The sequence below is a fragment of the Anopheles ziemanni genome, chromosome 3, assembly GCF_943734765.1.
Source record: "Anopheles ziemanni chromosome 3, idAnoZiCoDA_A2_x.2, whole genome shotgun sequence".
Classification (NCBI taxonomy): Eukaryota; Metazoa; Arthropoda; class Insecta; order Diptera; family Culicidae; genus Anopheles; species Anopheles ziemanni.
The window spans coordinates 1,906,549-1,921,518 of NC_080706.1; the positions used below are offsets into that span (position 1 = coordinate 1,906,549).

The window sequence follows — 14,970 nt, forward strand, 5'->3', positions numbered from 1 at the left end:
GCCTCAACAAGCAGGCATTGCGAATGGTAACACTTTTAAAGTCATCAGGTAAGTAAAACCATACATCTACATCAAGGATCCCATTGCAACAAACTCTATAGCAACGAAAGAAACTCCATGGCAACAAAAGATAGAGTAAAAAATTATAAATAAAAAATCAAGGAGGAAATCATTACAGAATTCTATGTACAATTTATTATATAACCGTTAAATTTTCTAAGCCATGACCCCTGAGTGAAGGAGAAGAAAAAAAAAGACATAGAACAATGATTACTATGCGCTTAGTCGAAGGACATAGCAAAACACAACGATCGTGTAAGCGTTTCCGTTTATTATCTTATTTGTTACAACTACAAAACCATACTCCAATATGAAGTGAAGAAATACTATGCTTCTCCTAACGATCGAAAAATCTGCCAACCCGTCCGTTCCCGTGTCCTGCTGTTTCGCATTCGCTGCGGAACAATGTTCCACACACTTTCTCTTCCTTGTCCTTTGTTCTTCACTTCTGCGCCTAAGGACACAACACATACCATATCATCGCTTTATGCTAAGCATTCTAAGAGCATTTGTTGGCCGCCCACCTCTCGACAAAATGCCTCTTGCACAGCTACATATTTCACCCTATTGCACGTTGTCGGACGACTCCAACCCATGGGAAGATCGAAGAAATGAGACATTAGCGAGAAAACATTCCGATCCTCACCACACCTTAGGTCTTGTGGTGAAGATTAAACAGGTTTTGTAACAGGAAGTTTAAATAGATAGGATGTTTGTTCATTTTTGTTGGAAGTGGTTATATCATAAAATTGTAAATGGTTTAATAGTTGAAAGAAATGTGTGTCGTTTTTAATGCAGCGCCCCTAAACTCCTCTCTAATTCGATTTTCTATTTTTTCCCCATTCTTTCAAGCGACCCTTTATGACTTCCTTCTGGAGGAAGAAGGTGAATGGGAAAAGAAAATGATGTCGTTTGAGATTTCGCGTTCAGTTAATTTGCGTTCACTTCATTTGCTGCTTCCCTATGCTTTTCAATGTACTTCATTTCTTTCCTCTTGTGTAATATATATTTTAACGTTAAAAAAGAAGGTATTTTCCTTCCCTTCTCTATACAATTCCGCTTAGAGCGGTACTACACTTTGTCGAATGGATTTTTTTTTACAACAATACACGTCCATCTCGTTTGCCTTTGCACAACTTATCGCGTTTCACCGTAAGAAGTTAATAATAATAAAATAATAATAACATCAGATGAGAGACAGTAGAGATAAATGTAAATAAAATAAAATAGTATAGCGCGCGACCCATTGCAGATGCATTCTTCATGCTGGATGAAGCAATGGCTGGACAAAAATGGTTCCTAACACTATTTGGAGTGTTTGAGTATTCCAATGGATTCGATGAAAGGGGTCTCTCCATCCTTCCGCCTTTCGCTTTTTTTTCTCTCTACTCTACTCGCCCCGTCTTTCCCCGATGAAATTTACATCTTCTTAAACATGGTCAAGATGGCGGCGCAGATCGTTTGCGCATCCGTTTCCTCCGGGTACATCTGCATGACTGTTTGCACCTGCTCCTCCGGGAAGATACTGGCCAGATGGTAATGCAAGCGACGCCGATCGTGCTGCTGCTGCTGGTGATGTTGCTGTTGTTGTTGCTGTTGGTGTTGCTGGGAGTGATTGGTGGCCGGAGCGACTGCTGGGTTGGACGACCAGCCGAGATTGATATGCGGCTCCGAGGATGAAGCTGGCGGGGGCCCATTATGTCCCCAGGGTCGCACGGAGTCCGGAGCCGAGGCAATGCGTTGCACATGCTAAATGAGGGACGGAAAATATGAAGACAGGAGGTGGATTAATTTTTAAGCATGAAAAGAAGAACACATGCAGCCAACTTTGTTTTTTTTCTGTTGCCTAGAGACAAACCTAGAGTTGTGTTTTAGAGATTCATTCCGATTGATTCATGAATGTTTGAGCGAAACGGGAGATGTCAATCCGATTCCTCCGTAGGATGTTAGTCAATAGACTACCTTTATACAAGCAGGTAGTATAAAGGGCACCAGCTGCCCTACGTTTGTTCTCTACTTGCAAAGATTAGTTCAGATTGATGCATCTGAGTGTCAATTACCCAACTCTAAATGAAATCCAACATTGTGGAATGCTACCCTACCTGATGCAGTTCCCATTGCGTTGGAGGCGACGGACGTGACCCTCCACTGAGGGAAGGCGCAAGAGGTCTATGTGGCGAGAGTTGTGGCGCTCCAGCGGCATGGGACGATTGCTGCTGCTGCTGCTGTTGTTGCTGCGGTGAACCGGGTTGCTGTGGGGAAGATTGTTGCTGCATTCGCTGCATCTGATAGATTCGAGGATCGCAACCGGCCGGGTTAAGTGTCAGCTGACGGTGCAACTTCCGGTGAAGATTCACGCCATCGTGCGCTAGCCCATTCGGATCGGATTGATCGAGGCTCGATGACGACGTCTGCGAGACAAGACCTCCACCGCCTCCTCCTCCTCCTGCACCGCCGGTCAATGCTCCTTGATTGGCCTGCTGCTGTTGGGCGGAGGAAGGTTGGTGACCTCGGGGCCACATAGCCGCCTGCGACCCTGGGTAGCAGCCAGCGTGATGTATCCCGGGGGCGGCGTGATGGACGTACGGTTCCTTAGAAATATTTTCTATACTATGAGATTTGGGGAATATCTGCTGCACGTCCATGCCGCCATGCTGTTGATGCAGGTGGTGCTGTTGATCCCACGGAAGCGGACGATTACTGGCCACTGCGCCTGGTGGAGCATGGAAAGGCAACTGCTGTGGAGGCCGTACGGCCGGATGTTGCCCCTGATGGGGTGAGAGCATCATCGGATCGGACGGCATCGCCGGTGTGCCAAGGTTAATGCCACCACCGTACGCTAGGCTGCCGCTGCTCTCGGAAGGTATGTTTGATCGTGTGCGGCCTGTGGAAACGAAAAAAAAACATGGTTACCGAATGAGAGCAAAAAAGAGGATCGTGCATTCAACTGCTCCTAATGGAACGAGTATCGGTTTTAGGACCAAAAACAAAGCGTATGAATGAGCGTCTACTGGCTTCGAATTGTTCTATTTTTTGTCCACGAACATAGCTTCATATCTATTGACGTCAAAGGAAGTACTTGGTTTTGTTTTTTCCTACTTCAAAGTAAAAAAAGAGCCTATCGGCACAACTTACATAATGCTTTTCGTTTATCATTGATTGGACTAGTCTCGCTGCTGCTGTTGCTCAGAGGAACGCTGAGTGATTTTCCTTGGACCGCACAGCGGCCGGAACCACCTGCACCAGCCGCCCCAGCAGCACCCCCTTCTAGTCCGCTACGTGCTTGTAAATGCCGTGCTGCGTACTCGGAGAGGCGCTCCGTAACGGATTTGTGTGGTAGGCTGCCCCGCTCCGGATGGTAGAACTTGCACTTATTACCATAGGTGCACTTCTTGCCGTAGGGACAGGGCGGCGGGGGGTCACCTTTGCGTGGCTGCACACGCAGGAAGTTGTCGAGCGTGGGCCCGGACCGCCCGAGCGGATCGTCCGGTGGCATGAAGCGATCGTTGACGAAAGAGTACATCAGCACGCGCTCTTCGACGACCTTCTTGAACTCGGAGCTCTCCTGCACTAGATCGCGGTAGTTGTCGTTCGAGACGACGACGCCGTCATTGTCTGCAGCTAGCTGTGGGAACGAGAACCATATGAGATCAAACACAAACCCAGTGGTGACTTCACCGAGGACTCTCTTTACCTTTAGGATGTAGCGATCGTCGTAACACACCATTCGCTTGCCACCCACCAACCGGGAGGGGGTAAATACGAGCATCCGTTCCTTCTCCAACTCGCTCAGTATCTCGCCATCCTTGACCGGGTTGTCCGGACGGGAACTTTCCTTGCGCCACTTCGGCACAAACACCGTTATGTCCTTGTGGCCCCGGTTCTTGAACCAGTCCACACACAGTCGGATGCCGCGGCACGAGAACACCTCCTTGTTGCCGTGACTCATCGCCACGTTGCTCCCGTCTATCACGATCGGGCGCAGAGATTCTTCGCTGGCCATTCCGGTGCCGGTTCCGGACGTGACCGATGTTGAGCCCAGATCCGTCCCCAAACCCCCACCAGACTCACCCAGCCCATGGTGGTGGTGGTCGACGGTAAATTCGTTCGCACACTTTGCCCCCGGCTGCGAGCCCAGCTTGATCAGTTCCGCCAGCAGCTCGTTCTGGGCCGGATTGGGTCCGAGTCGTTGCAGGGCGGCCTGCACCAGCCGCTCGGTATACCCAAGCTTCAGGGCAAACTCGACACGCTGCTGATAGCCCGGCGAGTGCTCCGGAAGGGCCGTTGTCGTTGGGGACACATCCACCGTCCCATGTGGATGGTGGCTCGATACACCACCACCACCTCCTCCTCCTGAGCTCACATACTCCGCAAACTCCTGCCCAAGCGTGTCGCTAGTGGTGCGCGAGACCTGCTCGTGCGAAATGTCCTCTCCTTCGCAGTCGCTGTCGTAGCTGGAGTCTTCGGCCTCGTTCGTGCATAATGAGTCGATAAATTGCTGTAAGAGACATACAGAAACACATGCGAAATATAATCATCTCTGAAAGGAGTATTGTTCAAACAAATTTCAGCAGATTCGAATGCAAATGACAGAACGGACAACCCGAGCCGAACATCTTCTACTGGCAAACCGGATATTCTATTCGAAGCACCACCTCCTCGATCGCCTCGCGATCTTTATCAACAAACTCTAGTGTAAATATTTACCCAAAGATTCAAGTGTAGCTGTTTGCCAACATGAATGAAAAACATGTTCAAATGTGGTTATCAATTTACCTTTTGATTGAGACTGGTTGTGATGAGCATTGTTCTGGGATGGGGAATTAACTACTTTTTAGCTTCTTAAACGAAATTGGACCACACTTTGGAGGAGAAATTTGAGGGTCCTTACTGAGGTCGGGGAGAGCACTTTTCGAAAACTCGCAAAGTTTCATGAATGATTATGCCACCGAAGGCTTAAGAACGTCCCAACGACGATGGGAAGATGATGAGCAAAGCTCATTGACTAATTCACACACACATTTACAACACACGCAAATGACGACGACGGCGACCGACGATGATGATGATGATGATGTCGGCGCGGATGTGTAGCCCGCGAACAGGTGAACACGGCACGGCGTAGGGCGAGCGTGGATCGCGACCGCGGACGGTTGCTGGTATGCGTCTCCACGACACGGCACAGGGCACGGGAAGGAGGGAGTGGGGATTGGATGGTGGAGACTATAGTCAACACGGATGTGTTACCCACCACTATTTTCACGTTCAACCCCCGTTGCCGGACGGGGTGATGCTGGTGGAAGCGCGGCCGTAGGTTGTTTAACCTCTTTTTTTTCGGAACACACAGCGAGAGAGATACGCCGACGTAGTTCCGTAGCTTCACCGACAGTCAAAGCTCAAACCTCCACGGAGGAGAACCCGGACTTTGGCGACGGAATGTACGAAATTCGAGTGACGTCACGACACACTCCGTCCGCTGGATCGCGAGAGATCACCTGGTCGTTTTCTGCGTTCACGTTCGCGTATTAAATCCTCGCTCTCACTCGCTCTCACACGGTTCGCCTCCCGAACCCGTCGTTTCGCGTTCCGTCACACGTTGCACGATACGATCGCAGCCTCCGGAGGAGGCGAAGGAGGAGAAGGAGGCAGACGATGGGGATGGGAAATAGCGATCGCGGGGTCTTTGCGGAACGTTCGTGTAGACAGACTGCAACCCTGCAGCCGTTTACGCGGTGTGACGTCAGCAATTCGATTGATCGTACCGATCTGTCGCTCCCCCACCAACTGCACCACCAAAAGGTTCACGTTGTAACACACGAAGTCTTGTGGTCGATGGGACCAGGAAAAGGCACTTTCTCTGCCCGGGAGAGACGTTGCGGATGTAAACCTTTCCAATGGCAACTATGGAGGCGCCACACACTGGACAAAACACCGTTTGAAGCGTTTGTCACTCGCGTTTCTTAAACTGCGGCCTACTTGGTCGAATAGAACAGCGTTTCCATCGCTATCGCTTGATCGCTTGAACCCCTTGGAAGGTAGTAGGCCCGGACTACGTCACACTCACTTGACCGACGACGATTCACTCATCATCATAGTAAACATCCTCTTTCGGTACACGAGCACTTGGATCCGCTGGCACTGGCTGGCTGGTTCGATGCAGCAGAAACCGAGGCCGCGTATATTATGTTGACTTTGGTGCGGCACTAATCCACACAAACACACTCGGGGCCGCGAGGCGAAAAGGAGAATCTGACGGTGTGAATTGATATAAATCTTTGACCGCGACTTCGGCTACCCAACAAACAACCTGCGACGAAGCGGTAGGATGGTACGCGGGGGGATGCGATGCGAAAACATGCAAAAGGTGTTCGCAGTCCGCGATATACACGCACGGTCAGCTCGTCTTGAGCGGCGGGCCACAACTGTTTTCCATTCATTTGACGTAGCAAAATTTCAATTCCGATTTCACGCGGACCTAGCGTAACGTCCGCCCCACCACCGGCGTCACCAGCACCACACATCGCCATCATCGCCGGCTGGGCGAGATGGGATGGAGCCGGATTCGACGCACGAACCCCGGGGTTCTCTCTCTCGCGCGCTCTCTTTCCCTTTCCCTACCATTTTCCAGGGGGAACGCAACGCACCCCGCGCACGTACGTTAAGCTTTGCTGAAGGTGGACATAGTCGAGGATCGTCAGCGATCGTTGTCCCTTAAATCAACCGAAGCTCATCCCACAAGCGTGGTACACTGAAATAACATGCCCTTAAAAAACGGATACCAGGACCATTGTGAGTGGACCATTTCAAACATGATACACTTAGTTGTTATTTAAAGAACACATCCATTTTCATTTACACCAACATTGAGTTTCCTAATTTTCTCCGATCCTGAAATCAAAGCTCTTTTGTGCGATCTTCATAATCACTACAAAATTGATTTAAAAAAACAAATCACCTTTAGTGGAAATTTTAAGATCAACATGGCTAGCAAAGTAGCTTAAATTACATTATCAAATGAACATACTATTTGCAAAGAAAAGAGAGGAGTTGAATAAATTCGCGAAAGCTCCGCAAGAGAGGGCAGGTTGCATTTGACGAAATTTAAACTGAACGGAGGTTCGTCGAGGACACAGCCGTCGCGGACCTCATGGAAACCCCCAAACCACCTCTCTGTGACAGTGTGCGTGAGCAATCAAATTGGCCGGGGATAGTCCCCCTTTCCCTCCACTTCCCACGGGTAACCTGTAGGCACACCTTTCGGAGCGACCGCCGCCTGACTCAGAGTTCGAAGTCGGCTTCGCGCTAGGAGGGGTGAAAGAAAAATGCCAAAGAGTAGGGTGAAAACAAACGAAGAAAACGAAGAAGAAACGGCAGCTCGAAGGAGTGAGGAAGATAACCCATCGCGAATCTCGAAGACAGAATGTAATGCTCTGAACGAACAGCGGGCGCGAAGAACCGGTGAAGTAAAAGGAAGAAACTCGATTGCGGATCTTCTCCGCGGTGGCGACGACAACGATGGCGCACGCGCAGCTCACCTTCGCAAAGCGGGCCATTGTGGATACCGTGGATTAATTCGCGTACGTGTGTTTGTGTGTGTGTATGCATGCGATGAGGCTAGGCCGGAAATGGACGAATGGGCTGCAACTTTCGAGCTCCCGCAACAGCACCAGCGGGAGGAACACGGGGACCACGAGAGAGATTGAACCGAGGCGGATCCGAGGACGTAAGTCATTGCGAATTGTACGAGCCTTCAGACAATGGGGCAATGGATTGATTCACCTGGTCAATCACAACTGGTCATCAGCTGACAACCTAAGGGATAAACCAAAGGAAGAGCAAAAAAGCTCCAGGACATCAGACCCATTAGAATCCTCACAGTTGCTGTCATTCACAGCGTTCAAGAGCGTTCTACAACCTATGGTGGCTAAGTTCTTTTTTCGACTTCAAATAATCTTTTGACTCCACCGCAAAAGGCCGAAAAACCGGCAACCTTTTCGTCGCCATCATTCTGCGCACCCGGAACTAGCAACTATTTCACGATTTCCCTCCACAGTTCGAGTCCCCCCATGGAAGCATCCGTGTGGCATAGTGCCCGAAAGGTAAAATAAACCAAATAACAGCTCTCGCAGCCCGAAGTTTCTCATTTTCCTCCGCCTTTTCTTCATACGATCGCGGGCGGGCGGATCTATCGCCCTGGCCCCTGGGAACCGAACGGAACGGAACGGAAACGTCAGAAAACAGTTTCTCCCGGACCTAAACTAGGCGGGCCGCAGCGGTGGCGGCGGCGGCTGCGGCCGGTGACGGATACGATGGTCGCGCGATAAACCATGATCAAGTTTTTCCCACATCGAAAGAGGAAAGGAAAAAGCTTTCTCTTTCGCGATCGACCATGCAAAGCGTTGCCATGGTGCCCAGCCGGGGAGCCTCCGGGTGCGAGATGTGTACCATCATCCGCCTACTACCAACGGCTGAATAACCTTATGTTTAAGTGTCTGAATAAGGTGTGCAAAATAGCCGTTTCTTCAAGTGATCCTATAGAATTTTTATTTGGATTTAACAAAGTATAAACCACCAAAATAAACACCTCCTGAAACTGGAAGCAGGCGGGGGAGTACCGTGGGCAAGGGGATCCGTGTTGTGGTGCTATGTTATATTGCATGTTGCACTTCAAGATAGCAACGTGCTTATCAGACACAGTAGGCTTTGAGGGGTGTGTTATTTTGCGATGAGTTGCTCGATAACTTCCCGAGGCGTACCAAACAGTCCGTTTTTTTCAAACGGGCTTTTGAGGTTGTTTACACAAGTACAGCAAATTGTTGATCTGATAGGATAAAGTCCAGTCCCTCCCGGACATTCCCAGGCACACGTAGCCATCGGTACTCCATATGTTAACGTCAACATTCCTACCAATAGACCCGGCAAAATCATCCATCTCTTCATCAGTGTCGCTCTGCACTCGACCGGCCCGATGGGCCACTAATTATTGTATATCCGGATTTCGAACCATCCTCTCGATCGCTACTTGAGCCTCGAAATGGAAGAGAAGGAATGCGCGATCGCAAACCTCTCCACCTTTCGCCGGGATGGGGCGCGTGTGGGAGCTCGGTTTATGCTTTTGCATGTTTTACGCCGCCATCGGTAAGACTTACACTTTGCAGACGCAGTGGCAGCGGCGCGAGTGAAAGTATGGCCGACGACGACGAGGTCCAGCTGCTGACAAAAGCCGCTAGCAGCCAGCCGAAGTGCTGCCGATAAGGAGGTGTGTAAGACCCCCTCCGTGCTTCTGTCTCATCTTCCTATCACCTACCACCGCCCACCCAAGGCTTCAATACATCCGGCTTTCCGTTGTCATGTTGATATATCGATGAAGCCGACCCATTGGCAACCGGAAGCTTTGCGGAGGACTGAGCAAGCAGGAACTACCGAAATTCGTGTATAGGTTGAATCCTTCTTGCTGACCCGGATGGTCGGTCAAGGCACCGGGGGTTGGAGAAACGTTTTGGTCACGTTTTATTTCCATCTTCGTTGTGTGACCATATTCTCCCGTTGGTTAGGGAAGCCCGAAAAGAGTACCGCGAAGGGAAACTTTCTCTTGGCGGAAAAGGCGGAACCGCTAGGAATTGCCCGATTTTTCGGCGACCCGGGGGATTCCCTGTGCGATATTTACGATACAAGTTGCCCAGCCATCTTTTAATACAACCTGTGAATACACAACTACCTCCACCATTTCCCTTCCTCCCAGACGATCGATTGCCAAGGTGGGTCTAAAATGCATCTTGAGACAAGCGGGCCCGGCATGGAATATCCGGTTTCCATTCATCAACCCGAAAAACAGACCGCCCTAGCTAGCCAGTGGACAACCAGTAGGACGGAGCGGAGGTGGTAGTGTTTATTTTCACTTCACATTCATGCGGACTCCATGCCGTGTTCGTTCCTACCTACCACCTTCCCCCACTGCTGTACCAAGATTTGGACTTTCGAGGCCATCAACTCGGGATCTTGCGATCGGGAGTGATGTTTGTACGTAACGCTTTAGACTTTAAATTGTTATCTAACGGTCGTGGTGTAGAGGATCAGGGGTTTTTTGTTGTAGAATATGCCTTTTATTATTCCTGTCCATTAAACGATCGTTTCTGTATTTTTCTATTCCTTTTTTTGGACCTGAGAAAATTCAAGTCAGTAGCAAATGATTCAAATATGATATTGGCTTTTCCAATCCATTCGAAATAGGAAACGGAAATTAATGAAAAAGCATAACAATCCCGACGGCCTATGCTAAAGTATCCTCCCGTTGCCGAAGCCAACGAGCGATGGGTCAAGAAACCTGCTTTGGAAAACGATACAGCTGTTTCCGAATGATCGTCCCTAATCACCAGGCGCTGGCAAAAGCCGACATCTTTGCAATCTCGCGATACGGTTCGCGGTCTCGATCTTGTTCACGTCAGTTTGGAGATTTGGCCACGCAGCCACCCCTCCACCCCCTCCTCCCCCTCTCCGTCCATCAGGTTCATGGTGTGCGGATCATTGTGTTGGTGGTGGTGGTGGTGGTGGCCATCGTTTGTCGTCGTCGTCTTCGCCGCACACGAGTATTACGCGCGGCGGCGCGATCAGTTTTTGCTAATGTTGGTTAGTTTATTGCACAAATTTAAACCCGGATGTATCGGCCAGTACCAGGGCCCGGCTGAGCCGCGAGTTCGCGGTGCTTGTTGTTGACGGCGGTAGTTGTTCGACGTTCGATGACTGACTCTGAAAACTATCCACCACCGTATTGTTGGCACAAAAACACGTTGCCACCATTTTCCGTTTCCCCAAGCTTCCCTTTGCGTCTTCCTTCGGTATCGTATCTCGTTCGACTCGATCCGCGTGTTGTTCTTTCGCGGATGATCTATTGATTTCCAGCTGCGCTGCTGGTGTTTGATTGTTTTTGTCCACCGTTACTATTTGCATTGTGCCGTCAGAACCAGGAAAACAACATAGGAAAGAATCTCTTTGCCATACTAATCTTTTACAGCGTGTATCTTCGCGGATTCCTATGGAGTCAGTGAACTTGATAACATGCACATTCCCAGCCCCTGCGATGCTCGGCTAGAACACTCCCCAAGGGCAATGCCGGTACGTGTGGAAGATCAATGGGCAAGCATAAAAAAAACAGGAACAACAGCCGCCAACCTGGCATAACCGGTGAGAACTCATTCCTTTTTCCGCCAACAACAACGGTCTGTTAAGGTGTCTGACACTTTTCGCATAAGAATAACGTTCTAAATTTAGCTCAATGACGACACTCGTTGAACTGTGGAGAAAAAAAAATCCCACCGTAAGAACGGCAGGTCCATGGGATTTGTCTGTCGGTATCGGATATTGTGTGCAATATTGCCGGATAGGAGTTAGGTTTGTACTTCCTTTTGCAAGAGACAGTTATTTAAGGGTGAAACTGATGACAATTTATACTGGAATTGATTCTTCGCTGCAGTGGCTCGTTGAAAGGAAGCTTTAGAACCCAATTATAAACTGTATTAAAAGACGATTAAAAGTAGCTAAAAATAGCCAATGCAAATAAAACACATCACTCATGTTGCTCCCATGGCCTTGTCCGGACAAGAGCGGTATGACTATCATTGACCAGTGCAGTTCAAAGACCACGCGCAGCTTCAGTAACACGACTGCACGATTTCATGATGACGCAAATCAGAACAGAGTGTAGAAACCGCTCCTCATTTTGTTCCAGTGTGTCTATATGTGCGTGATTCTTTTCCATCGTCCACTTCTGTTCCGACCAAGATTCGTGAGCTGATTAAAAAAATATTAAGTTTAAAATCTGCCCAATTCCGGCTACTGCCAAAACGGTTGATTTGTGCCGCTCGGTAGAATCTCTGGATGCGGCTGCCTGCTGCCTGCTGCCGCTCCTGCTGGGGGTTCCATCTTTATCAGTGTGACTTAACAGATTTTTGGACGGTGTAATGTAGAGCACGAATAACCGAGATTGGTACACATCCCTACTAGTCTGGCGACAGGTGGCTTCTTTTTATAAGCCTTAAACAATCACGATCACTATAACCAAATCATCATGTTCAGAACGGAACGGCTGGTTTGAATTGTGTTAATTTGTAACGAGTAGATTCGAGTAAGCGTTTCTTGACTGCGTTTCAAGGGTGCAACTTTTGACCAACCCAGCAGGCTAGATTAAGTTTTTCCTGTATTGTATGTAGCTCTCTTGTGTTTGGATAGTGGCACGAGAAGCACGCGTTCACCATTTTTTTTTTTAAATAAAACACATCGTAGGAATCAGAGGAAACTAGGAGCGATGGTTTCAAGAGGCAGTTTCGAACAAAACACATCATTTATCGATAAACTTAACCACCAGAATGTTTACGTCCATTTTAATGTGGATGTTAATCGATACGGTTAGTAAAATTGAAAGTGTTTTTAAAGCGTCTAAATTACCCACACACCCCAGGATTCGTAGATGGTCAATCAAGTGCCATGATCCGGTTCTAGGTAAGGTTTCGATTTCGGAGCACAAGTGTGTCTTGCGCCATGAACTAATTGATCGATAGCGGTCGTAGAGCACCTCACACGAGACAGGTCATTCTTAAAGTAGGAAAAAATGAAGAACAACCAGTTCATTCCGGTTTGAATTCAACCGTTAGTACCGCTGCAACTATTTCACACATTCTCTAAGCTGGGTCTGGGGGCACTGCTTTAGGCAAAGCATACCGTTCACCCTGTGTATGCTAACTGCGTGAAACAACCGGACAACGAGGACGAGAATGTACCGTCGAGAAGATAGGAGGTACCGCAAGTGATAAACAAATTCCCTACCCCTGGCATGCATGCCGCTCGCGTCCTAATTTCTTGGAATCATCCGGAATGTCGATTGCTCGAGCGATTACGCTTCATCTTCTCTCAATATGGATCCTTCGACGGATCGAAAGCAAACATTGCATTTAGTAAAGCTATCACGTACCTGTATTTGACATAAAAGATCACCGTTGCCAACGACGATTGATCCGACAGTACTTCCTACTGCCGCTCCCGGTCCGACGATGGTTTCTTGCAGCACCTGAAAGGTGGCAAACTGTTGCTGATACTGCGGCTCGTCTTTACTCTGAATCTCCTGCAGCTGTACATTGAAGATAGCCCTCAGCTTCTCGCATATGGTCGGTAAATTGGGAAGATGTTTTCTTCGCACCCGCACTCCGCTTGTTGGGAGTGTGTGGGACAACAGTAGTTCACTTCCGGCAGGCAGGTTGCTGCATCCGGCTGCAGAGGCCTGCCTTTGATATGGCGACGTTGGCGCTGGGAGACTACGCTGCATAGTTTGCCTTAACTCCATTGCGGGCAAACCATCCTGCATTGGCTGTGGAACGTTGTTGTTACTGGCGTGGTGTTCTGCACCAAGGATCTATTTCCGAAGCTGGAGAGCCGCGAACAGATCACGGCTAGCTCGCTGTACCTTGCTTGGAGATCTGTACTTCAATTACACATCTTTTCGACCGAGTTTCAGTAGCCCGCACATCTGCCCGAATCATAACACACTAGCTCGGTTGGACTGCATATGAAGCACTGCGTTTGACTGCGGAAATACATGCATTCGCGTTAACTGGTCTTGTCTGATCTCGAACAAAATGCAAGAACTGGGCGCGTTCGTCGTAGCGGACTGATTTTTGCAACACAAAAACTTTTACATTCCATCAACAAAACAGACACGCATCCGAGGTTGCTAGAGACTAGGTCCAGTTATGACAAGCGGACCGAGGTTCCGTTATTTTGATCGAACTGTCAAATTCAAGCGTTGTTGTGAAATGGGGGTTGCTCTAACCAAGGGAACTACATGCATAACGTATTGCAATTTCAGAACAGGTTAAAATTATGTATGGAGTCGAATCCCGTCTCGGAAACTCGCTTGAGAAGTTGAAAACAAGTTTTATGGTCGATTTCTTGCCTTGTCCTTCTCCTTTTTTTAGTGAAGAAAACATTTCTTCCTCAATAATATACCTGGTCTGCTGGACTAACGTTGAGCGGGGGGCCATACCAATTGCATACTTCACGGCAAAACTACAGTTAACGTTCGTCACGTGTTGCTACATGTGTAAAGGATATCCTTGAATATTCAAAGTTTTACGAACGTTGCAAGCTGAGAAGAGCGCCACGAGAAATACTACGGTAGTATATTGTACAACATCATTCGCCATCAAGGGCCACGTGGTGAATGCACGAGTTGGGTTTCAGTTTAGAAGAAATGTTCATCAACTTATTACGAAGACTGGTTTGATGGAAAACTCTCCGGGCATGGTGATCAAATTACCTCGTTTAATCATACCACGTGACTTCAACTCGTAACTCGGAAAATATTTCCCAACAAATTTAAGGATGCAAACATGTTTGTTATTGAATTTCATTGTACTGCAACCACGTGGCGTATCCGAGGTCACATGATGATTTCGCGGGTCAGTATTAGCATCAAAATCGTACTTTCTTTCTAATTGTCTACAAGAAATACATATCCATGCATGCAAAGTACAACACAGGTTTAATAATTTATATGAATTCAATTTTGTTATTTTCTTTTTTGTTTGAGGACAAAATTAGAGTAATTTCAAGCATTTCCTGTCGAGTCTATGGAGTGATTGGTGGGGGGAGTATGTATGATTTTCCGTTCGGTGTGAAATTTTTAAATAAAATATCGCTTTCGATGGCTTTGGACAAGGGAACCGAAAAACAAATTATACCTGCAACTAGTGTTTACAGCTTCTTTTTTGTCACGCTTTCCACCTGGAATCAACGGTACCGTTTTCGTCCTCTCGAGTTTGTGTCTCTTATGTGTGTATATATATAAAGAATTTATACAGAGTTCAATCCCCGCTCGGCTTACAAGCAGGCTATTGTTGTAGGTCATCCTGTCGCGCAGCA

The 14,970-nt window shown here is 48.3% G+C and overlaps 1 protein-coding gene across 1 annotated transcript; it reads right to left on the reverse strand.

Moving 5' to 3' along the window:
• Positions 1-1,009: 1,009 nt before the first annotated feature.
• Positions 1,010-13,723, reverse strand: LOC131286490 (probable ribonuclease ZC3H12C). Its single transcript, XM_058315451.1, has 5 exons — positions 13,025-13,723; positions 3,755-4,558; positions 3,196-3,685; positions 2,163-2,944; positions 1,010-1,809 (listed from the first exon to the last, which is right to left on the reverse strand). The coding sequence occupies exons 1-5, from the start codon at positions 13,412-13,414 to the stop codon at positions 1,480-1,482; spliced, it is 2,796 nt and encodes a 931-aa protein (XP_058171434.1). The 5' UTR covers positions 13,415-13,723; the 3' UTR covers positions 1,010-1,479.
• Between the last annotated feature and the right edge of the window lie 1,247 nt (positions 13,724-14,970).

Excerpts from the sequence above, each read along its gene's own strand:
- LOC131286490 (XM_058315451.1), bottom strand. The coding sequence starts at position 13,414 with ATGCAGGATGGTTTGCCCGCAATGGAGTTAAGGCAAACTATGCAGCGT. Across the intron at positions 3,686-3,754 it reads ACGATCGCTACATCCTAAAG|CTAGCTGCAGACAATGACGG; the intron begins GTAAAGAGAGTC and ends TCGTTCCCACAG. Across the intron at positions 1,810-2,162 it reads CGCAATGGGAACTGCATCAG|CATGTGCAACGCATTGCCTC; the intron begins GTAGGGTAGCAT and ends TCCCTCATTTAG.